The following is a 23,790-nucleotide window of genomic DNA, read 5'->3' as shown; positions in this document are numbered from 1 at the left end:
GAATGTCCGGGGTGCCTGGGTGGCTCAGTGGGTTAAAGCCTCTGCCTTTGGCTCAGGTCATGATCCCAGAGTCCTGGGATAGAGCCCCCCCCATGGGGCTCTCCGCTCCGCAGGGAGCCTGCTTCCCCCTCTCTCTCTGCCTGCCTCTCTGCCTACTTGTGATCTCTGTCTGTCAAATAAATAAATAAAATCTTAAAAACATAAAACAAAAAAGAATCTGAATGTCCTCCTTGGTCTCCTACCTGGTCTCCCAGTCACTCTCCTCACATGCTCAGACATCCATTCCCCATTCATTCCAGAGGCTAGAGGGAGGTGGGAAAGGGGGTCTGGCCATCCTATGGCAGATCTGTCCGGAAGGGTGAAGGATGGAGGGGAGGGATGGGTCTAGCTCTTACCTGCTCTCTGCCAGCCTGCCTGAGGGGGTAAGCTTCATGGAGTCAAGGACCTGAGTAGGACAGCAATACTGGTGTAGAGTATGAGACGCTGTGGACCTGAGAGACAGCAAGAGACAGAGAGAGAAAGAGAGACAGAGAGAGAGACAGGGAGGGAGGGGAGAGGCAGGGTGGGGAGTAGGGACAAGGAAGTGAGAGTGAGTGGGGAAGAGAGAGGGGAGGGAAGACTGGGAGGATGGGTGGAGGAGGATTGGGAAAGGAAGAGGAGTGGTGGGAGGTGGGGAGCCAGGGCAGGAGGGAGAGGAGGGAGAGGAAGCAGGGAAGGAAGGAAGGAAGGAAAGAAGGAAGAAAAAAGAAAAAAACCACAAAGTCAAGAAAGAGAGGACGGCACTCAAACCACAAACAGAACACAATGACAACAGGGGGCAGCAGAGACAAAAGAGCCAGTCTGGGCCTCCTGTGTTCCAGGTGACTCCGTGGGGACCTGAGCCACGGAGACACTGGGACACCACAGCAGGGAAGGGGGAAGGGAGCCCTCCTCACACCAGACGCTACACGGGTAGGGAAGAGGGGAGGGGAGGGGAGATGAAAGAGAAAGGGGAAAGCTTATGGGGGGGCTCCCCCTTATAGAAAGGGAGGAAGAGATGGAGTGAGAAGAGGTTCTGGATCCAAAGAGGGGGAAGAACGCAGGCCAGGTGGATGGAGGAAACACTGTAGGAGGAGAGGGAGAGGGACGGAAAGAAACCGAAAGAGACAAGGAAAGGGTGAGACAGAAAAGGAGAAAAGACAGAGAAAGAGGAAGACAGAGAAAGGGTGAGACAAAAGACACGGAGAGAAGACAGGGAGAGGCAGAGAGCACCAGAGCAAAGGAGAGGAGTGGCGAGGGCGGAGGAGAGCTGACAAGGTCTCTGTGGTCTAGGTGACAGGATGGGGACTGGGGCTGAGTGGGTGGGTGGGGCCCAGTGAGCCAGAGGACAGGGTGGTTCCCAGCAGGAGTCTTGGCTTCCAAGGTCAGTGTTGTGCCCCCAGCCCAGGGCACAGCCCATACTCCACCCCCCAGGGCTGTGCCCCCACCCCTAGTGCAGGGTCCAAAGGCCCCGTGCCTCCTGCTTCCCATGATTAAAGTCCAGAGACTGGCGGGGGCAGGGGTGGGGGGGCCGGAGGGACAGTAAAGGGAGTGAGGCTGAGGGCCTGGTTTATCCAGTGCAGGGCGGACCCTGGGAGTGGAGCTGGCCCTTCCAGGTCAGCCAGCCCCTGTCCCCCACAAGCCCCTGAAGGCAGGTTGTGGTCAGGGCCCAGCCATTCCAGAGCCCAAGTAAAGGCTGGGAAATGTGGCTGCAGGCCATTCCAGCTACCCAGTATCTCACTTGTGATTTGGAGGATGCCCAAATCTTAGATCCTTATAGACATCTTAGAATCTATTCTTGTCAGACTCTGAAGTACTTGTCGTCATCAGAAAGAGTGTTTCTCAAGTGCCATCTATGTGCCCGCCCGTCAGCAGCCCCAGTTCTTGACTCCTTATCTCATTAAACCTGAGATGCAGAGCCCCTCCAGCTGCTGAAATGTTCGCCTCAGGGAAGCTCAGCAGCTGTGGGGAGCCCTACAGTGCTGAGCCAGACTAACAAGCCAAGGGGGCCACTCAAGGGCCCATGAACTGTGCTGCTCAGGGCTCCAGGGTCCTCCCAGTGCTGGGCACCCAAAGGTCCATGCGCACTGGCTCTCACAAACTCCCTCCTAAAGCCAAAGGCCTCCAAGAGTCCATAAGGGGAGCCAGGAACCAGGAAGACAGGAGGCTGCTGAATCAGCAGCCCAAGGCCCGTGGCCCGGGCAGGGAAGGAGGCGGTCAGGCTGCAGGGTGGGAGGTGGGGGGCTAGGTTCCTACCTGCTACTCCTCTCGGGGGTCTCCATGGGTCTGGACCTACCCTGAGGGCAGGCCCCCTGGCCAGGCGGTGCCTCCACTTTGTCACCACCCACTCCTCCCCTGCCCCTCCCTAGAAGGAGGAACCAAAGAGGCGGGGCCGGGCCAGCTGGGCGGTAGGCCAAACTGCAACTGGAAACTTTGCTCCTTCCCCTGCTTCCCCAGGAGGACTAGGAACGCCAAGTAAGAGGAAGCAGTTTTGAGAACTCACAGTTGACTCCTCCAGGCCAAAGCCAGGCTAAGCTCCCTATATGCATCTTTGCTGGAATCTCCCCAAGCACCCTCTCAATTATGTGTCACTAGCTCTAGTCTCCTAAGGGGAAAACTGAGGCGGGGAGACTAAGTAATTGGGCACAGGTACTGTGCTACAAAGTGGCGGAACCTCAAGTTCAAGACCTGATTTGGCCATTCCCCAGATCAGGATTCTTCCTCCCTCGGCCATACTGCTGAAAACTTTCCACAGAAGCTCTTCAACAAACATTCTCATCTTCCATGCAATTAAAGAGACTCTGTTTTGTTGCTGTGCCCTGATGCTCCAGATCAAGTAATATTCAAATCAACCATTTGGGGAAATCAAGATGAGGCCCTGGCCAATATGCCTGACCACCGCAATAAGCTCACAGTTCAGTTTCCTGGACTGGCTAAGAGAAATGCTCCCTGAAGAGAAAAGCAAAAATCAGAAGAAACGCCATTCTGGATCAAGAGGCTCTTCTCCCAGGGAAACTGCCCTGCCTGACTTTATAGATGGGGAAATTGAGGCCTGTAGAGGCAAAGAGTCTTGCTAATGTTCACACAGTCAGTCAGACTAGAATCCAGATGCCCTGACTCCCACCTACCTGTCACATATGGGTGGGGCTGGAGAAAGGAGAGAATTTGGACGATGTGAAGGATTGTGTGTGTTGGGGGGGGGTGGTGATCCTGAAGAGTCCCCCAGCTCCAGCTCAGAGTGCTCCTGTCCTTTCACGGCCCCAGAGCCCAGGCCCCTGGCTGTTCTAAGCAGAAGGCGGCCCTGGGAGGAGCCAGGGGGGCAGTGATCTAGAAGGAATAGGAACTGACAGGCAACAGGCCAGCCTTCCTGTCTTCCTGCCTCCCTGCTGGGGCAGCTGGTTCCTCTTAAGAAAGCCAAAGCCTCTGAGAGATACGCCCTCCGGACCACCGCAAAGTTGGCATCTGTGGGCCAGTTGTGGCCTCCTCTCCCTCCTCCCACTCTCTAAAGCCCCTGGTCCTCAGGGCTCGGCTCCAGCCTCAACTGCTTTTTTTCTCTCTCCTTCAGCAGCCCTTCTCACTCCTGCAGTTGCTGTGCCTTGTGCCCACGCACCCCTGGCCAGGCCTTCCTCTTGGCCTGGTAGAAGCTGAGAGACAGAAGTTCTAGTCCCGGCCTGAGGGTTGTGTGACCCAGGGCAAACTCCTTCCCCTCTGTGGTGAGGCAAAGAGCCTATAGCTGGGGGCCAGGTAGAGCCAGTGCAAGTCCTAGCTCTACCACTTTCTAGCTAGATAACCCCTCGGAGACTCAGTTTCTTTATCTCTAAGAGACAAGTGGCAAATTTCTACTTCACGGGTTCTTGTGAGGATTCAGTGAAACAAATGTGCATATATGATGAAGAGTCAGCTTGAGCCTGAAAGAGTCTGACCTCTCTCCCAGGAAGACTGTGGAGACCCACGGGGAAGCCTCTTTGTTTCAGGGAAGAGGAGAATTCTTGGAAAATATCTCTGAGCCACTCCTGGAACTCAGACATATCTGAGCACGTTGGGTAGACTCATGTGATGACCCAGTGAGCCAAAAGGAAGAGGAATTAAGGGTGAGGAGCTTGACCCTAGCCGCAGGGCACTGGTAGGGCCTTCACTCACTTATTCAACAGGTCCTGTGGACGAGGCACAGGGCCTTATCTCATGGAGCTTGTATCTGAGAGGAGACAGACATTCACCAACAAATGGAATGAAGCTGGGCAAAAAGGGGAGGTGGCAGGGGAGAGTGTTCCAGGCTGAGGAAACAACTTGGACAAAGGACCCAAGGCAATATTTCCAGGAACTGCGAGGAGGCCAATGCAACTGAGTGGAAAAAGCGAGGGGGAGAGAGGGGAGACTGGAGATGTAGGTGGGGGTCCAATCCTGCAGAGCCTCTGAGGCCATGATAAAGTTTCAGTATTGATACTAAGAGCAGTTTGGCAGCCTGTGATTCATGGGTGCCCCCATTGTGGGGAGGGGGGAGTATCTCTGAAGCCCTTGAAATTGTATGGAAAATATTAATGAGTAACAGCATGTCTGAGGGGAGAGCAGATGGGTTTATGATCCCCAAAGGGCAGGGAAGCTCCTTATACGATTCCATTCACTTAGTGCCAACCCTAAGCTAGGGGCAGGCGCCCTAGAACCTTCTCTGAGCTGGCTGCTAGTCTCAGCCTTCCCCCACCCCACCCTCAACTTCAACCAGTGCTCCACCCAGACAGAAGCGCTCACATTCTTGCCTACAAGGCTGTCCAAGCCTTCCCTTGGCTTCCACTCAAAAGCCATTCCCCACCCCCCCACCCCCAATGCCCCATCTCCACCTTCCTAGCTCCCCTTCGTTCTTCACAAGTCAGCTTAGAGGTTGTGCCCTCTGGGAAACCACCCTGACCCCCCTCCCCTGTTTCCTTCCCATCCTGAGCTTGTCTCTGCATCGTCTGTTCACATGCTGATGCTCCCTCTGGGCCGGGGCCCTGTGGGGACAGGGGCTGAGGCTTACTTATCCGCGTGTCCCCAGTACCCAGTACAGGGCACCTAGTCACACAGGTCAGTAAGTGGAAGTGGTGGTAGACAAGCCAGCCTGAGGCGGAGGCTGCAAGATGGGCTGGTGGACACTAGAGGGCACTGCGGCCATTGGAATCGTGGCCTGATGCTGCCCAGGAGAACCGAGGTGGGGCCCCAGGACCAGGTGCGCAGGGAAGCAGGGAAAAACTCTGTTCTTGGGGCATGCAGCTCCTGAGCTCTGGGCCTAATTGATCAGGGTCCCAGTCACAGCCTCCCAATTTACCTTCTGCTCCTGTTCTGGACCATTTCTTATGACAGCCCCGTTCCTCTACAGATACAGCTTTAGTTCTTCAAAAACGCAGGTGACAAACATGCCTCCCACAGTCATGGCATACATTTTCTGCTCTGCCCGGGACACTTTCCCCTTCACCTCACCGCACCCCCACTCCTCACCTGGCCAACTCCTACTTGCCCTCCAAGTCTCAACTTAGATGTCAGCTTAGAGACGCCTCCCTGGCCCTCAGGCTTGCTTGGGTACTAAGATGATTGCCCCCTGCACTTCCCCAGTAATTGTCTGTTTTCTCGTCTGTTTCCCTAATGGACAGTGAGTTTGTTCCAGGCAGGACTCTAGTCTTCACCATTGTATCAACTGCCTCTAATTTAGCGCGATGCCTGGCACACTGGAGGTACTCAATAAATCATCCTGGAGTGAGTGAATGGATCGGTGGATGAATGGATGGAAGGGTGGGTGGACAGGTGGGTGGGTGGATGGATGGATGGAGGACTCTGGCAATTCACTTTACCACCACAGGCTTCAGTTTCCCCACAGCTGTGATGTGCACACAATTGCCCCTACTCAGCAGGGTGGCCAAGAGGTTTAAAGAGAATGTGTGCCAAATTCTCCCTAACAGTACCTAATACACAGCGGACACTTTGTGGATCAAAAGCAATTATTAATATTTGGAATAGTTTTTTTTTAAAAGGCAGGGAGGGGAGAAGTTGAAAGAGACTCTGCCCTGAACCTGGGATGATCTCTCCCACTCACATTTACGATTTACACGTGGAAGATGGCTTTAATGATAATGAGAAAACTATCAATCTTATTAAAAATAACAACAGCACCACCGGCCAGAAACAGGAGGCTGCTGGGGAGGCGGTGGGCAGCCTCTAAGTCTCAGTCAGAGCGTATGAGGCCAAGGCCAAAGTCAGAGCGATGGGTATTGCTCCTGCATCTGGAGAGCAGTCATAATGGGCACAGCTGGTTCCAAACTCTTTACTCATAGGTGAAAACTTGTCTAAGAGGTCATTAATTCTCTCTGTAATTAATGTAAAAACTGCAGGGGTTTGTATTAATGGAAAAGTAAGCTCAAGCGTCAAGCTGATAATATTGATAATGTGTGCTTGTAATTATATACTGCAGATAACTATAAATTCAGTCATGCGCTAATAAAATGTGAAAATTCCCAAAGCCACCAACAACTTGGTAGCAGCTGGTACTATGAGTAGCATTTATGCCAAGGCTATGAAAACCACCACACACTTGTAGCAATGGTAATATTTACTGTGCCCTTAAAAACTGCTCTGGCATTTAAAGGGGGGAATTATTTTGATAAAATGGGGTGTTTTGATGGAAGACCATGGAACTTGAAAGCATAGTCAGCAAAGGTCAACTTGCATTAGAGTGGGAATGGAAGTCTTGATGGATGGGCAATCTGACCTCCTTGGGCTCTGAGCAGACCTTCCCCACCCCAGGCGCTGACCTCATTTGCGCACTAAGAAAAACTGCTTACCGTGGAAGTATCTGACCTCTCTCCCCTCACCCACTTCTAAGGGAACGGACTCCCACCAACAGCCCCTTGCTGTCTTGTGTTACCCCGGGCTGGACAGAAACACTGCGGGCACGTGAAATGGACCCTTAAGCTGGAAGGTCACGTAGCTTGCGGGTTGGCAGCCACAGCAGGTCTTGTGAAAGCAGAGTGGGCTAGTCCAGAGAAACGAGTCAGTGACAGAGAGATGACAGGGACCAAGCAAGCCATGAGATAGATAGAGAGATGAGACATGGGCCTGGGAGATGCAGAGAAAGAGAGAGAGAGAGGGAGAGGGAGAAAGAAATATGGGTTCTTGACTTCTTGGGCCTGCTTCCAGTTGGTGTGAGGCCCGGCTCTGTATACTTCATTTCTCAGATTCTGTGATATATAGCCTCACAGTAGTACCCCCCCACCCAACTCTTTATTCTGGAGCGAGTTTGAGTGGGCTTCTGTTCCCTGCAACAAAATGTACCCAGACTAAGACAAGGGAAAATTGGGGATATAAGTGCAGGGCTTGCATAAGCAAGACCACATAGAGAACATGATGGAGGGAGGGGGGAAGGCAATTATAAAGTGTTTGTGTTTGCTTACTCAAATGCTCCCTCATTTCCTGACAGTTGCTACCCTAGACACACGCTACAGCCACGCACTCACACACGCTGACATTCGGTGGCATGCAGAAACACAGGCAGGAATGATTCGAGATGCTTTCATGCAGACACCCAGATGCCCATGGACAAGTTCCAGTGCCCCTGTGCTCTCCACACCCGCAGGGACATGGAATCGGTGGCACACAGGAGTGTGCCGACACACATGAACTCAGTGGCACTGCCCACAAGGCTCAGGGCAAGAGTCGCGCCTTGACTGGGCTCTGCGCAGCCTCCCTCCCCAGCTGCCAAGTGACTCATCCCTAGGGCTGCTAATTAAAGCCAGGACAGAGGGGACAGAGGCAAGGGGAGGGGAAGAGAGAGAAGGCAAGTTTATTTTGGTGCCAACTAGGCACGAAGCCAGCTTAGGGGTCACCCACTTCCTGGGGCTTGGCCAGGCAGAGGCAGGGGAAGGCAAAACAGGAAGGGGAAGGAAGACCCTCTTACCCCTTCTTGTCCCTCACGAGCTTCCTGGAATGGCACCTCCTTTGGGAAAATTACCCAACTCCCCGCCCCCCCATCCTCCTCTATCCTACTGCTGTTCCAGCTCTACCCACTCCCAACTCTTGTTCTCACAACTGGCTTCTCCTCTTCAGCACACTCCCATATGGGCTTGCCAGAGCCGGCTTGTCTGTGTGTGTACTCCGCTTTTGTCTCCCCAGCCCCAGCCCCAACAGACCACCCAACACAGGTCCAGTACCCAAGGAATGCTCTTGCGGACTTCTGGAATGCAGTTGGGTTGACTCCAGTATACAGTGGTGACTGCAGCTCTGATGGTCTGAATTCCTATCCTAGGTCTCCTGTGGGCTAAATAACTTCAGCTAAGATTGGTCTCCTCACTGGTAAAATTACAAGAATATACACCTGATAGCATTATTATGGAGATTAAATGAGAGAGTACAGGTAAAGTGGTCAGCAGGGGGCCTGGCATACACCGGCTTCAGCAGGGCTCACTGAGTGCTGCCGCTGTGAACACCCCACCTCAGGCCTGGGGTAGCAGCAATTAGGCAGAGCCGAGTTTCAAGCCCATTTCCACCCTGCAGTACCCGGGGAACGGCAAACAGAGTCACATATGCTCACAGAGCCTGCCTCACCCGAAAAATGGAGATTCGTGACATGATGCCAGAGATGTACTGAAAGATTTGAGCCTGTCAGGCATTCCATGTGGAGCCCAGTCCTTAGAAGCTGCCTGAGAAATGGCAGCAGTGAATACTCAGGGCAGCAGGGAGGAGTTCAGACCTTCGGGGCCAGAGCATCCCAGGAGGGAGGAAACAGGCTGGATGGACCCGGGCAGCCAGGGAATGCTTCCCGGAGTGAGCAGGATGGCGTTGGGCCCCCAGAGCCAAAAGGCATTCAGCAGACACTCAAGTGACAGGGTTCCAGGCACAGGACGTGGTGGGAACAGAGAGTTGGACAGGGAGGGCAACAAGGCTACACCACCAAACAAGAGGCCGCATGTGAGGGAAGACTTGAACACAGCTGGATTGCCTCCGGGGACTGGTGGCATCTCTGATATGTGGCTGGGGGAGCCTCAGAAGGTTCGTGAGGTCTCAGCTACCCGGACTGCCAAGAGGTCAAAACAAGGAAGAATCTTACAGATTATCTAATTCAAACTACCATCGCCATCGCCGTTGGACAGATGGGGGCACGGAGGCCCAGAGTGGGAGGCCTCCTCTGGGAACTGAGCCAGCAGTGGCTCCTCCTCCCACTTCTCCTCCCCAATGCAGCGGCTCCCGTTGCCATGGGGACATCCCTGACTCTGCGGGTGTCAGTGACTCCCCCTTCTCCTCCTTCCTTCCCTAGCAACGGGCCACCTCCTCGGCTCTCATCCTTGCGTGCCTGGAAACCCCAGCCTGGTCCCCAAAGCCCCCTAAGTCTCAGCCAGAGCCTCCCTACCATGGCAGTGCATCCAAACCTGGGATTCCTGGGCTTCTGGCTTCAGGCAGCAGAGGTATCGGGCCCTCCTCCCTCTTGGGGCACATCTCCACATCTTCAAGCTTGACTATCCATTAAAGACAACGGACTGGGGTAGAGGAGGGCAGAGAGCACTACTCTGTATTGTGCACTATTAGATGCTGAACCCTGTTTTACTTTCATTTCTCTCACCTCACCCAGAGAAGTCAGAATTGTCCCCATTTCACCATGAGGAAGCCAAGGATCAGAGAAGTTCAGAGACTTTGCAGAGAGCGCATAGCTAGGAAGCAGGCTCCACTGAGAACTAGTTTTGTGAGCTTGAGCCATCACCCTCTGCAGACCTTGGTTTTGAGTGCCTGTAGGCTTGACAACTTTTCACAAATCCACAGGAAGTCCGGGCACCTTCCTCTGCCACAGCCCTCGCGCAACACCAGCTGTTCAGCTCTAATTAGACTCCACACTTCCTCTGGCACCCCATACTTAGAAGCCCTCAGGCCTCGGTGGCTTTTCGATTTACTGACCCTGCTCCTTCCTTGCTGTACTGCTGTCGAAATAGCCAAGGCCTAGCCCCTCTCCTTGGCATGTCTTCTCCCCATCTAAACCTTTCCCTTTTACACACACAGACACACGACCTTTATTAGATGAGGACACTGGGGGCTCCAAGGGATGAACAGATTTTTCTCAAGTCACATAGCTAGAAAGTGACCTGGCCATAAATAGAGCCCTTTGCCCAGATCCAGTCACTGCCCTTGCTACCCTGCAGAGTCCTGTCTCTCCCTGCCAGCCTTCCCTGGCTCCCACTGATGACAGACGGTATCTGACCTAACCCCCGCTCCCTTCCCGTCCGTGTTCTGAACTTTAGCTCTTTTCCTGCCCAGACATATTTCAGCCCAACCCACCGAACCCATTCTGATCTTGTCCTTACTTCTGATGCACACTGGTTCCACTTCCAGAGGTGTGAACCCCACCCCACCCCACCCCACCCCCACCCAGCCTCCATGCAGAGTCAGCCTATCAGTCTGCCATAGCCCAGATCGGATTCTGCCTTCTCCAGGAAGCTCTCCCAGACTCCTAACTAAAGTGAGCTCAAGAATCTAGGTGAGGTCCTGGTAGCATCCTCACATGCCCCCCGCCCCCGGCCCCTGCTCATAGCCCTCAGTTCCAAGTTCCAGGCTCTTCCCACCATGTTTGCCAGATCTTGCCGCACAGGGGCTATGTTGAGGACCCTTCCACAGCCCGAATGTGACCCTTGCTTCCCAACTGCTGAGTCCTCAAGGCCCCCGTAGACTCCTGGATGGGGGGCCCAGGACGGATTTGGGAAGTATGCCTTAATAAAACAAATGCTGGCTTTGGAAACAGACAGCACAGGGTATAAGGGGTATAAGCCAGAGTGATTCCACCCTGACCTCTCGCTCTTCTTTCCTCGGGCAAGGCGCTGACCCTCTGGGGCACCTCCTTTTCCTCATCTGTAAATCAGGGATCCCAAAACACATATAACAGGGCTGTTGTGAGCACTAAATAAGATCATGTTCAGAGTTCTTAATATGTAAGAAGCAAATGATCACTGCTATTATTACTAATATTAGGATGATGATGAGAAGGATTATTATTATCTGCAAGGCTGTCAAGAGCTCCCGCAGTGGTGGCGTGGGCAGGGCTCCGGGCTTGGTGCCAGGCAGACCTGGGTTTGAATCCTGGCCCAGCCATCTCCTTGTTGCGTGGCTGTATGCAAAACCCACACCCAGCCCCAGCTTCAGTTTCTTCAACTGTAAAACAATGATGATAAAGCCGGCCCAGGTCCCTCCTACAGTGTCACTGGGAGGATCAAACAAAAGGAAGGCCCTGACAACATTTGTAAGTTGTAAAGGACCAACGCATGTCATCGTGGCTTATGATTAGGATCATTAGTAAACACCCTGAACTCTAGGTCCCAGAGACTTCTCTGCTGCAGAGAGCTGGGAGCTAGAGATGGCTTTGATCAGGTTCCTTGACGAGTAAGTAGCAGGGCTCCTCAGTGGTGTTGCCCCGTTGTCTTTCTCCAAACGTGCAGTGGGACAGTGGGATCTGTGTCCTTTGTCAGACTAGTGGCTTCCTAAAAGCTAGGACAGGCTGTGCCCATGCTTTACTCCTTGGCTGCATTCTGGGACTAATCGCATCTTGTCATGTACTCTTTGCCGGGACGCTAGGCCTGACTGCCTCCGTCATGGTCCCCTGCTTTCCTGCTGGCCACAGACCCTACCCTGGGCCTATTATCAGCGTTTTCATCCTGTGGTCCCTGCCTGGGATGCCAGGAAGCGGAGTGTCTCATTATGCACTCCCAGCTGGATGCTAGGGTCCTCAGTCCCCCTCCCGCACTGCCTGAATGGCCAGACCTGGGCCACTGCATATGGTTGGGCAAGCTGTGCCCTGTGCAAGGGTTCACATCCAAGATGGGGGCTGTGAACAGACGGGGGCTGACATGCAACCTGTGCTCTGCTCACTGAGCTGGGAACCCTGGTGAGAGGCTGTGGTAGCCCCTGGTACCCCGTGGTAACCCCGTGGTAGCAGAAAGCAAATATTCTTCCACCGATCCACTCAGTGCATAACACCCTTCACAAAAGCACTGTGTATGCTAGTTAGGCACTGGCTAGCCCTGGCTGGGACTCAGTGTACCCATCCCATGCCTCTGTTGCCTGGGTCCCTCTCATCTCAGAAGCCCACCGCATCGCCCCTGGCCTAGATGCTGAGAGTGAATGGGCCTCAGCCTGGGTCCCCCATCATTCCCATATAGACCCTATCCTTGATACTTGTGACCTCATGAAGCCTCTAATAGGTTAAGCCCCCAGAAAGGCACAAACAGCCCTTGTCTTTACCCCACCTCCCCAAGTGGCAGACTGATCACACTGTGACAACTTACTGAAACCTGTAAGCCCTTTTTAGCCAGCATGTAAATAAAAAATGTGCCCTCGTCACCATAAGGTATGTTTATAATGTGTAGAGTATGTCAGCGGAAGTCCACCTGGATCCCACCACTAAGGGCTGGTGCAGTTTGGGGCGCAGCACCAGCGCTAGACCAGGGAAGCCCCCCTTCTCTCATGCCCACTTCTCCTAAAAGGAGAAGATGGAGAAGGTCCCAGGTCCAGAGCCACCCTCTCTGCAGGATGGCGTTCCCACCAGGGCAGCAGCCATGAGTCCCTCTAGAATTCAGACCAGCCCAGAGGAGCTAGGGTCAGAAAGGCTGAGGAACAGTTTTCACCCCCCTGCCCACGCCTGCCACACTCACCCTAGCCCTCCCACTCGGCTCCATACCCACTCCTAATACCAATGGGGCAAAAAACCCCTGGGGTCGACCCCTGCCCCTGCCCATGGATTCCCCAAGTAACAAACCAGAGGGCCCCACCCTAATCTCTGCCCCATCTCCCAACTGCTACTAGAGAAAGGGGGTACTGACCTGACTGTCCTGGAATTCTCACCATCAGATCTGAAAGGGAAACAGAAAAAAAAATCAACAATCAGCAATATGCTCTCAATGCTGCTTCTCCCTGTGCCCTAAACAATGGCCTCATGGCCAACACATATCACGGATATGAGGGATGGGGTATTTCATGCAGAGAAGAGCCAGCACGAAGGCTGGGAGATGGTGATGGGCCTGCCTGAGTTGTTGGGACAGGGAAGGGCACAGTGTGCCTGGGGTGGATGGAGCAAGGGGAGGAGTGGTAGGTGGTGAGGTCAGAGAGGAGCCTGGAACCAACCACCTGGGGCTTCGTGGGTCAGAGGGGGAAGCGAGGCCCAAATCCAAGTGGCTGAGAGGCAGCCTGCAGCTGTGGGCTAGGGCACAGCCCAAGCTTTAAACACAGAGGGACCTCCCCTTGGATATTCGTTCTGCCACATACCAGCCCAGTGACCCAGGCAAGCCACCTCCCTTCTCAGGACCTGAGCCTCAGTCTCCCCACTTGGAATACAAGGCCAATTCTGGCAGGGTTGTTGGGATGATTAAGCCCTTTGTAACCCAGCAGACAAATGCCAGGTATTATTAACAACACAGAAAAGGCTTTGCCAATTGCCTGGTCCAAACTGCTTATTTTCTAGATGAAGAGAAAGAGGCTGAGGGGGTAAGTGAGTCAGCCACTGGGCTCCTTTCTACTCCATTGGTCTGCCTTCTTCATTGTGAGGCCCCCTCAGAGGTGAAGGAAGGGCGAGAGAAGAGAATGGAGTGGAGGACAGCTTTGAAGGAACTGAGGGAATGAGGGAAATCTGAGACCCGCCCATCTGGCTGCTCTTCCTCAAAGGAGGGTGTGTGGTGGGGTTGGGGGGGCACTTAGTGGAGCTGGTGCCTTGGAGTTGGGGAAGGGGAGGAAGAGAGACCAAGGAACTTGGAAGAAGTGGGAAAGTGTGGGAAGCAGCCTTTCTCATCCCCTTTGTCTTCTTCCTCCTCCTTCACACCCCTCCCCACTCCCTGCCCCACCTTTTCCCCTGCGGAGAAGAGAGAGAGAGAGAAAAAACACCTCACAGGCTCCATCCTCAGGTGAGAGAGCCAAGACTCAACCTCAGTGAGAGGAGCATCATCTATGTTGGGTGCAAAGTGAGAGACGGATGCACAGGGAGAGGAGGTGGACCTCAGGAGGGAGTATTTGTTAGAAGAGTGAATGGAGCCCTCACGGGGCGGGTGGGCAGGCAGGCCTCAGGGTGCTGGAGCTCTAACTGGGTGAGTACAGCATGCCCAGTTCTTTTTTTTTTTTTTTAAGATTTTATTTATTCTTTTGAGACAGAGAGCTACAGGGAGAGAGAGAGAGCGAGCGCATGAGCAGGAGGAGAGGCAGAGGGAGAAGCAGACTCCCCTCAAGCCTGGAGCTTGATCCAAGACCCAGATCATGACCAGAGCCAAAGGCAGAAGCCTAACCATCTGAGCCACCGAAGTGCCCAGTTCTGCTACTTGCTAGCCACGTAATCCTGGGGAAGGCACTCCCCTATGCCCTGCCTCAGCTTTTTCATTTGGAAAATGGGGTGGGGGAGAGAAGCCCTCCCCTCCACCAGGAGGCTGTGAGGCTCCGCCTAGGACAGTGTCTGCATGGCCCGTGGTCCGTGTTCAGCCAAGGACAGTAGCACTAACCTTTAGCCTTCAGAGCTCCCTAAAGGGACAGAGGACCAGGGCCACAAAGCACCTTTTTGCATTTATTAAAACTTTCCATCTCACTCTGTAGCAGCAAGATTGCTTCTGAGGCCTGGCCCAATTCTTCATAGGGACCAGGCTGGAGGGGTCTGACTTCGCTGGCTCCCCAACTGTCAACAGAATTGAGGCCAAACCCTTCAGCCACCCTCCCTAACACTAATACTCTGCTCCAAGCAGGCTCTGTCTTCTCGGATACCCCACCCCATCCCTAACCCCCAGCACACACTTAATCAGACCCAGACCTGGGAATGAATAGGAACCTTCCAGGAGCTCACAGGTGGACCCCCTTGCCCCAATCTTCTTTAGAGCATAAGCAACCTATATAATCACTACCATCAGCATGTGAGTAATCACTGAGCCCCTGCTAGGCACCAGGCAGACTCTTTGATCCTGCAATATGGGAACTGCTCATTCAATTCTAAGATGATGAAACTGAGACTCAGAGAGGTCAAAATGATTTGCCACATAGCATACAGGTAGGGGAGCTTGGCATAAAACCCAAAATCCATGCTCTTACCACCACCCTGGACACATACACACTGTTAAGATGAGTTCCCTTATCCTACCTCCCTAATGTCAAGACAGAATCTTCTTCTCCAGTGCTCTTTGTTCGAAGAGATTACCACATATGCACCTCTGTTCCAAAAGCATTTCTCTCTCTCTCTTTTTTAAAAAATTTTATTTATTTATTTGAGAGAGGGAGTGCACAATCAGGTGTGGGGAGGGGCAGAGAGAGAGGGAGAAGCAGACTCCCCACTGAGCGGGGCTCGATCCCAGGACCATTCTTTGGGAGACAGCGCAGACCTGGATAAGTCACTGCCCCTGGACCTTGGTTCCTCATCTATAAATAATGGGGCTATGTTAGTTGAGTTCCAGACAATCTTAGGCCCTAAACTTAACCCTAAAATATCTCATTTCTTCAGAATTCCAGAGTTTCTCTTTTGCATCAGCTGGGTTCAGCTGCCTACATAGAGACCCAAAGACTTGGGGTACCAGGCCTCTCTTTATCAATCCATGTCAGGAGAAGAGATCCATCTCTCCTGCTACTCCAAATGTCTTCTCCTAATGAAAGGTCCCTTAGGACCCCAGTCTCAAAAGGTTTAGTTGGGCCAATTCTTATCCTCAGGAGTGGTCCTCAATAAACAGTAACTTACTAAAAGCTATGAGTACAGTGACCACATTTTCTGAATCTAAAACTTGGCCATGTAATCAGACCAAGGATTTTAAGTGATCTCTACACCCAATGTGGGGCTCAAACTCATGACCCTGAGATCAAGAGTCTCGTGCTCTTCTGACTGAGCCAGCCAAGAGCCCCTGACCAAGGACTTTGACACTGCTGCTTCCAGGTACGAGAAGCAGTTTGGCAGATGGGACAATAAATAGCAAAATATTGGAAGTTCCTGAAACTTTGAGGGACTTAAGGGGACAATAGGCTGGAATACTTGAAAAGAATGTAAGCCCTTGAGTTGCCATATTGGGGTTTCTACCTTAGCCTCCTGACTGGTTCCCTGCCTCTGGTTTTGGTACTCTGAGCCTCCTGTAAACAGTGCGTGGGGAAATAATAAGGTGCTTTGCCCTAATATCCTAGAATTAGATAAACAAGATGATCCTCTGAGAGCTAAATTAATAAACATAAAATACATAAAAAATGAGACATGCAAAGTTACCTGAAAGAGAAAGACTGGTCCTCAAGTCAGGATTTGAGTTGAGTAACATGTCTAAAAAATTGGGTGTCAAAAGAAAGGAGACTGGACACCCATGGAGGTAAATTTTTTTAAGGAGGCTTGAAGGAGGGGCTCAGTAGGTTAAGCATCTGCCTTTGGCTCAGGTCATGATTCTGGAGTTCTGGGATCCAGCCCGCACTGGGCTCCCTGCTCATTGAAGAGTCTGCTCCTCCCCCTGCTCATGCTCTTTCTCTCTCATTCTCTGTTCTCTCTCAAATAAATAAATAAAATCTTTTTTTTTTTTTAATTTAAAAAGGAGGCTTGAAGGACAACTGTGAATAGGGCTCCTCCCAGCAGTACCCTGAGGAGAAAGAGGGGGGTACACTAGCCCACGGATCTCACAGGTCTCTTGCAAAGCACAGAACCAATCCTGGGGTAGCCATGGACCTTCTCTCCTAGCCATCACCTAGTCTAACTACAAGTCTCGTCAGTGGAGCACTCCCTCCTCACTACTGAAAGAACATCTCTAAAATGCAAATCAGCTGACATGGTTCTCCTGCTTCAAGTATTCAGTAACTCCCCCCATTGACTTCCCTGCCTGTTCAGCCCAAGCACTCCAAAGCTCTCCATCTCACTCTGCCCTCCCATTGACTTTTCTAGCACATCTGGTACTTGCTACCTGGAACACTCCTGCCCCTCTCTAGGTCTTTAACTGTGTTACAGCGATATGTGAAATAGTTTTAAAAGTCAAATTGTGAAAGGATCTCAACAGAATGAGACTCCTTTTCAATGACATTTTTTTTCTGAGTTCACTTTCAGATTTCTAAAGTATATGTTCATATTATATTGCTAATCTGCTTGTGAAATTTATTTTCTTGTGTGTCTTTTTACATTTTTTTGTGTAATAGATGTATGCAGATTTTCAAGTCACAAGGACTGTGAGGATTATAACAGAAAACACAAATTCCCCACTCTACTCCCTTCCCACCCTTGACCCCCACTGTCAGAAATACCCCCACTGCTTGCTCAGGTATTTGCCTTCTCATTTCTAAAGAACCCAGGCAGGGCGCCTGGGCAGCTCAGTCAGTTAAGCAGCTGCCTTTGGCTCAGGTTATGATCTCAGGGTCCTGGGATGGAGAACCGGGACAGACCCTTGCTCAGCAGGGAGCCTGCTTCTCTCTCTTCCCCTCCCCTGCTCATGCTCACCATAGTATGTGCGGTAACTGTACTTCATTTCCCATACAACTTTTCTTTTTCCCTGGTATTTTTTTAAAATTTTTATTTACTTGACAGAGAGAGATGACAAGCAGGCAGAGAGGCAGGCAGAGAGAGAGGAGGAAGCAGGCTCCCTGCTGAGCAGAGAGCCTGAAGCAGGGCTTGACCCCAGGACCCTGAATCATGACCCGAGCCGAAGGCAGCGGCTTAACCCACTGAGCCACCCAGGCACCCCACTTTTCCCCTGGTATTGATGGTGATGTCTTTGCTTGCTTAGTTTTCTTCATATCTATGACTGGTTTTCCCCGAACTCTGTTGGGAGTACATTTCTCTTCTCAATGTGTTTTGACACCTCAGATAACCCATCAGATTTTTTCTTTTCTTTTTTCTTCCTTTCGAGAATTTGTCCCAACTGCAATTCAGGCTGGGTGCTCTCTAGACCCGCATAATGGTGCACGGAGGGTCTTGTCCCTGCCCCAGCACTCTGGGATTCCTTTCACCTGTCTTCTGTGTTGGATTTCCTATTTCCTATATCCTTGGCCTTTTTTCTGACTTTAGGTCCACACTTTGCTGGAGCACATTCTCCAGAGCTCCCCAGAGAAAAGAGGCCGGGGACATAAAATCTTTAGACCTTATCTGTCTGAAAACGTCTTCCTTATGCTCTCTGCCTTGATTGATAATTTGACTGAGTATAGACTTCTAGGTTGGAAATTATGTTCACTCAGAATTTTGAGAACACTGCTCCACTGTCTCCTAGCTTCCAGTGTTGCTGTTGAGAAATCCAATGCCATTCTCTTTCTTGAAACTTTGTGCATGATATGTTTTTCTCACCAACCCCTGGAAATTTTCAGGATCGTCTCTTTATCCCTGGCATTCTGCAATTCTACAGACATACCTTGGTGTAAATCTTTTTATCATTTATCTTGCTGGCTACTCAGTGAGATTTGCATCCTTCAGTTCTGGGACATGTTCTTGTATTTTGGCTTTGATCCCTTCCTTCCTGCTGTTTCCTCCATTCTATTTCTGGAACTCCTGTTGTTGGATGTTGGAGTTCCTCAACTGATCCTCCAATTTTCTCATCTTTTCTCTTCTGTTGTCTATTCCTTCATCTTGTTATTCTGCCTCCTAGGATATTTTGTCTCCTTTTATTTTCTAATTCTTCCCACTGAAATCTTTATTTTGACTCTCGCTATCTTTAATTTCCCAGGTTTCTTCTCCTCCCTCCTGACCTCAGTTCCTTCCAAATCCCTTTGTTTTCTGTTTGTTTGCTTGCTTGCTTTTTTGGTCACTCTTAGAGGTTCAAATAGCTTTGTACTATCCGATCATCTCTAGCTACCTAAGACTTGCCCGTGCATGTGTGCATGCGCAAGAGCACACACTTGCGCATGTGTGTTTGTGTGTGTGTGTGTGTGTGTGAGAGAGAGAGAGAGAGAGAGAGAAATGTTAGTTGCACTGAGGTTTAATGTACATAAAATCAAATATACCTGTCTTAAGGGTCTTTGGCTGGTGATCCTTGGCAATTGGTTCCCATGACACTAACAAGCAGATGGAAAGCTCTGTGCATAGCTGAAGCTTGCCAAATGGTGGGCTTCACTACAGTTGCTGGGCTGAAGCCTGTTCTTTTGTTGAAAGACTCCCACGTGTCATCTTTTGGAGGCCTTTTTCTAGAGCCTTTTAGTTTCCTCAGAGAAGACTACTTTCCTCTCTTGTATGCTCCTGACTTTGGTGTCCTAGAAGTAGGGGAGTGGGAGGAGGTTGGGGTCCCACTGTTTTGGGATGCAGATCCCTTTGCTTATATCCCTGCTTCATCCCACACTTCACTGTGCCTGCTATCCCCAAGCCCAGGGCCCCCTAACTTCAATTTCTCCAAAGAATCAACCCCCATCTGCAGAGATGGGGCTTTGTGGTGGGGGGGGTGAGGTCCCTCACTAGATGGGGCCATGAAGGGACAAGAAGGTCTGTTCACAGACTTTCAATATTCTCCCTGTTTTTAATTCCACACCTCACCCAGCCTTCTGTGGTTCCTAGCATCTCTGAATCCTAAGCATTTCTGGGGCTCTCTGGGCAGAATAGATTACTTCTGGTCAGCTTCCCAGACCCTGTGCATTTCTACCTTTTTTATTTCTTTACTCATATTTCAGTTGGGTTTGAGGAAGCAGCAGAGATAAATAAGTTTATTCAACTCATTATGTTTAACAGGAAGTTCCTCTTCTTGCTGCAGCCAACTCCTATTCATCTTCAGTGACTCATTTAGGCAAGACCTCTTCCAGAAAGCTTATCTGAATGTCTCTAGGCTGGATGAGGAGGCCCTCCTCTGTTCTCCCGCAGTGTCCTTTTCTTGCTTCCATCACAGCCCCGATCAAACTTATTCTGAAAGTGTCCATTTCCATGCCCCACTCTCCTTGTAGATTAGGAGCCCCTGTAGATTAGGAGCAGTCTAGGGATGTGACTTAGTCATGCCTGTACCTCCAGACCTCACGGTCTGGCCCACAGAGGTACAGAGCTACTATGTGGTGATGGAATGAATGAATAAATGAATGACTACCCGAATGAATCAGACCCAGTTGGAGGGATCATCCAGAAAGGGAAATAAGCTGAAGCTGATTTTTCCTCTCCAAGACCAGTTCCCTAAAAGCTGTAAGTTCCCTAAAAGCTATATGTGCATGCTTGCCCACTGAAACAGGACTTAAAGCCATGGAAAAATGGGCCCAGCTTCTATGCCCTACATTTGGTGGATGGTTAAGTACATTATGGTATATCAGCTACCGTTAAAAATAATGCTTGCGACGAATATGCAGTTACATGCGGGAAATGATCAAGTGAAAAGAAGCAAGAAAAACTTATATGTGCTATATCATTTCAGCTATATGAAAAGAATAAAAAGAACAAGGGAAATACACCAAATGCTCGCAGTGGCTGTCTTTGTGCGCTCTAATTACAGGTAATGTTTTTCTCCTCTACTTTTTTTTTTTTTTAAAGATTTTATCTATTTGGGGCTCCTGGGTGGCTCAGTGGGTTAAGCCTCTGCCTTCGGCTCGGGTCATGATCTCAGGGTCCTGGGATCAAGCCCCACATCGGGCTCTCTGCTCAGCAGGGAGCCTGCTTCCCTCTCTTTCTCTCTCTGCCTGCCTCTCTGCCTACTTGTGATCTCTGTCTGTCAAATAAATAAATAAAGTCATTTTTCTAAGATTTTATTTATTTAATTGACAGAGATCACAAGTAGGCAGAGAGGCAGGCAGAGAGAGAGAGAGAGGAGGAAGCAGGTCCCCTGAGGAGCAGAGAGCCTGATGCGGGGTTCGATCCCACGACTCTGGGATCATGACCTGAGCCAAAGGCAGAGGCTTTAACCCACTGAGCCACCCAGGCGCCCCTCTCCTCTACTTTTCTGAGTTCTTCTACATTTTCTAATGCAAGTGCGTTAAATGTCTAATTTTTTAAAAAGCTCCTAAGAAACGAAGGTAAATGTACTGAGAGTGCCATGGAGAAAACACTGTGAAGGGCACCTGAGAGTCTGAGTGCAGGTCCAGCAGTGCTTGCTGGGAAGGCTCTGTTCTCCACTGTCCAGAGGCCTTGAAGACTCAGACCCACGGAACACCACCCCCTCTCACTGCAAAAGAAGGATGTTGCTCTGGAAGCCAAAGGAGGAGGATCTTGGGAGTCTAGCTTCTTAAAAATCACATCACCATAGGCCATACTGGGAAACAGAGACCTCTACACTGGGCTCCAAACTTCAGATGCCCCTCTCCATGAGATGAAGAGTCTGTGGGGCCAAGGGAATAGGACTGTCAGGATCTTTGGCTCTCTGTCTTCCAGACTGCACTCCAGGTACCCAGAACCCCAGAATTCCCTGCTCATATCTCTTGAGGTTATTTGCAAGAATTGTTTGGTCTTATTATCCAGGTCCATCTGCTAGGGCCAACAGGTGGCCAAGGGGAAGTTGGAGGGAGGTGGGGCTTTGATGTCGCATTGAGTGTCCATATACATCTCAAGGTTCTATATGAACCACAGGTGGGAAGAGAAGGGGGGAGGGCCAAGGGCCTAAGCTGGTACCTTGAAGGGCCCTGCAGAAGTAGAGGCAGGCAAGTCCATAGGTCCTTGCGCCTTCAGGGTTTACAAAAAGGCCTAACACTTAGAGGTGGACAGATCTGTGTTCAAAACCACTTATTTGCTGTGAAACCATGAATGAATCCATTCCTTTATCCGAACCTCAATTTCCCCAACTGTAAAATAGGTATAGTAATTCCAACTTCAGAGGGTTGCAGTGAGGTTTGCTAGGGGCAAATAGGCCTAGTGGTTATGAGCACAGGCTTTGGGTCAGAGGGGCCTAGGCCTCAGTGGCAGCTCTGGCCTCGGTAACTATGTGATTAACATCTATAAGGCCCCGTTTATTCCTTAGTATAATGGAGATAACAACAGGGTTAACCTAACAGAGTTGCTGGAAGGATTGTGGTTGTAAAGAATATGTAATAACATTGGAAAAGGCTTAAATGAGGAAAGGCTGCTTAATAATCGTTGTACAAATATTGGTTATGGTAGAGTTGATGGGGCCTCCTGTACTCCCCATCCCCTCTGCCCAGCTTTTTTTTTTTTTTTTTTTTTTTGCCATAGCTCTGACCACTATAGGACATATTCTGTGTCATCTTGTTTCTTTTCTGCCCCTGCTCCACACCCCGCCCCCCAACATACACACAATAGAATATCAGCTCCGCAGGGCAGAGATTTTACCTATTTTGTTCACTGTGTCCAAACACCTAGAACAATGAGAACAGAGAAGATGTTCTTCTACAGTTAAGTGGATATCTGCTCCTTAGGGGCAAAAAGGCATTCTTGGCAAATACAATAGTCAGAATATAGGCATGGGGGCACACATAAGTCTGTTATGCTTAGGAACCCTAGACAGTTCAATACAACTTGAATACTGGTCAGGAAGGGAAGACCGTGGCTAGAGAGATGAGTGGAGCCATGGTCTGATCAAAAGGAGCACACGAGAGCTTTCCTAGACCATAAATGGTATAAAGACTTACTCGTGATGATGGCCAGGGAATGGAAAAGCCCTCGGGGAGAGGCAAAGATACCTCCCAAGTTCAAGAGCCACCTAAATCATGACAATGTGAAAAGTGACTGTAAAAAACCTCTTGAAAGATAATTCAGCTGGAGAAAGACTCCTGCCTAAGGGACCAATCTGAGCCCAATCTGAGCCTAGAAATGACACAGAGGGAGGTAGAGAGGTCAGGAGGGTAAGAGAATGGTGACACGCAAGAAAATCTCATAAGGGTTAATAAGAGAGAACAACCAGATGAACCACCGGACAAATCAGAAAGCTTGGGGGATAATGAAGCCACTGTCAGTAATGGATCCACCCGACATCCAAGGCCAAAATGGTGGCAGGGAAGCAAAATGAAGGCCATGGCAATTTCAGCTGCCGTTTATCCTTTTGCTGGTGATTACTCTTCCTAAGGGGTCCTTGATTACCACTATTCATTGAACAAGTTCTGGGATGCTGAGGATGATGATGAAGATGGCTGCATACTTCAAAGAAATGTTTAGCTATTGTTTTTTAAATTTCTTCCTCAGAAAATGAGGCAAGTGCCACTTCACATTTTTTATTTTAAAAAGAAGACAGGCAGAGGCTACAACAAAGAGCCTTGAATACCAGGCAAGGGTATATTGTTCTGTAATTTCTGGGGAGTCCTTGGGGAGCTCAGCCCTGGGCGTGATAAGGTCAAAAGCTGCCTTCCCCCAATTCATGCTCCTTCCTGTCAAGCAGGCTTTATTTGGTCTTTCGCTTATTCTGCCTTCTAGTAATGCAGAAAGAATAAAGTGACTATTTATTAGGCACCTACGAAGGTTCAGGCTTGTGTTATGTTCTTGACAGCTGGGCGAGATGGTTATTCTTCTTGCCATTGTATAAATATGAATACTCAGGCTCAGGGTAGCAATGTGATTTGCCTAGAGTTATGCAGTTAATGATCGGTGGAGCTGAGATTCAAGTCTGGGTTGGTCTGACTCTAAAACCAATGCTTTTAACTTCTACAGCTGTGGTTTCCTTCTGTTATGTCAGAGCTAAGTGGCACTTCATCTCCCATACCAGCCTGTGAGCTTGGCCTCTCTCCCTCACCTGGCTCCAATCTCCCCTACACAACATGCCGCCCAAGCCCCTGCCCCCACCTTCCCACCACCCATGAGCATTGGGGTGGGGGGGAGTGCTTCTGAAAGAAGCAATCATTCAAGGTCAGAGGGGGAGCGCCAAAACAGGAAGGTGGTGTTAGGTACAGGTATTGCAGCCCAGATCAGCTCCACATTATGACAAAAAAAAAAAAAAAAGAAAAGAAAAAGAAAGAAAGAAAGAAGAAGGGGGA

At 50.5% G+C, this 23,790-nt stretch overlaps 1 protein-coding gene across 6 annotated transcripts in view; it reads right to left on the bottom strand.

Annotated features, from left to right (window-relative positions):
- IQSEC2 (IQ motif and Sec7 domain ArfGEF 2) overlaps positions 1-23,790 on the bottom strand; it is a 78,223-nt gene that overhangs the window by 40,347 nt on the left and 14,086 nt on the right. For 2 of the 6 annotated variants that reach the window (XM_004781217.3, XM_013050351.2), the window contains exons 2-3: positions 12,834-12,863; positions 396-491 (exon numbers count right to left, since the gene is read on the bottom strand). In XM_004781217.3, the coding sequence (XP_004781274.1) occupies positions 396-491; positions 12,834-12,863 (126 nt within the window). Of the gene's footprint in view, positions 1-395; positions 492-2,274; positions 2,942-3,146; positions 3,309-12,833; positions 12,864-23,790 lie in introns of those variants that run through there. The other 4 variants (XM_004781219.3, XM_004781218.3, XM_013050352.2 and 1 more) reach the window with 4 other exon arrangements.

The sequence above is a fragment of the Mustela putorius genome, unplaced genomic scaffold (genome assembly GCF_011764305.1).
Source record: "Mustela putorius furo isolate JIRA1106 unplaced genomic scaffold, ASM1176430v1.1 tig00001566_pilon_pilon_pilon, whole genome shotgun sequence".
Taxonomy (NCBI): domain Eukaryota; kingdom Metazoa; phylum Chordata; class Mammalia; order Carnivora; family Mustelidae; genus Mustela; species Mustela putorius.
This window is presented reverse-complemented; position numbering and strand designations above follow the sequence as displayed.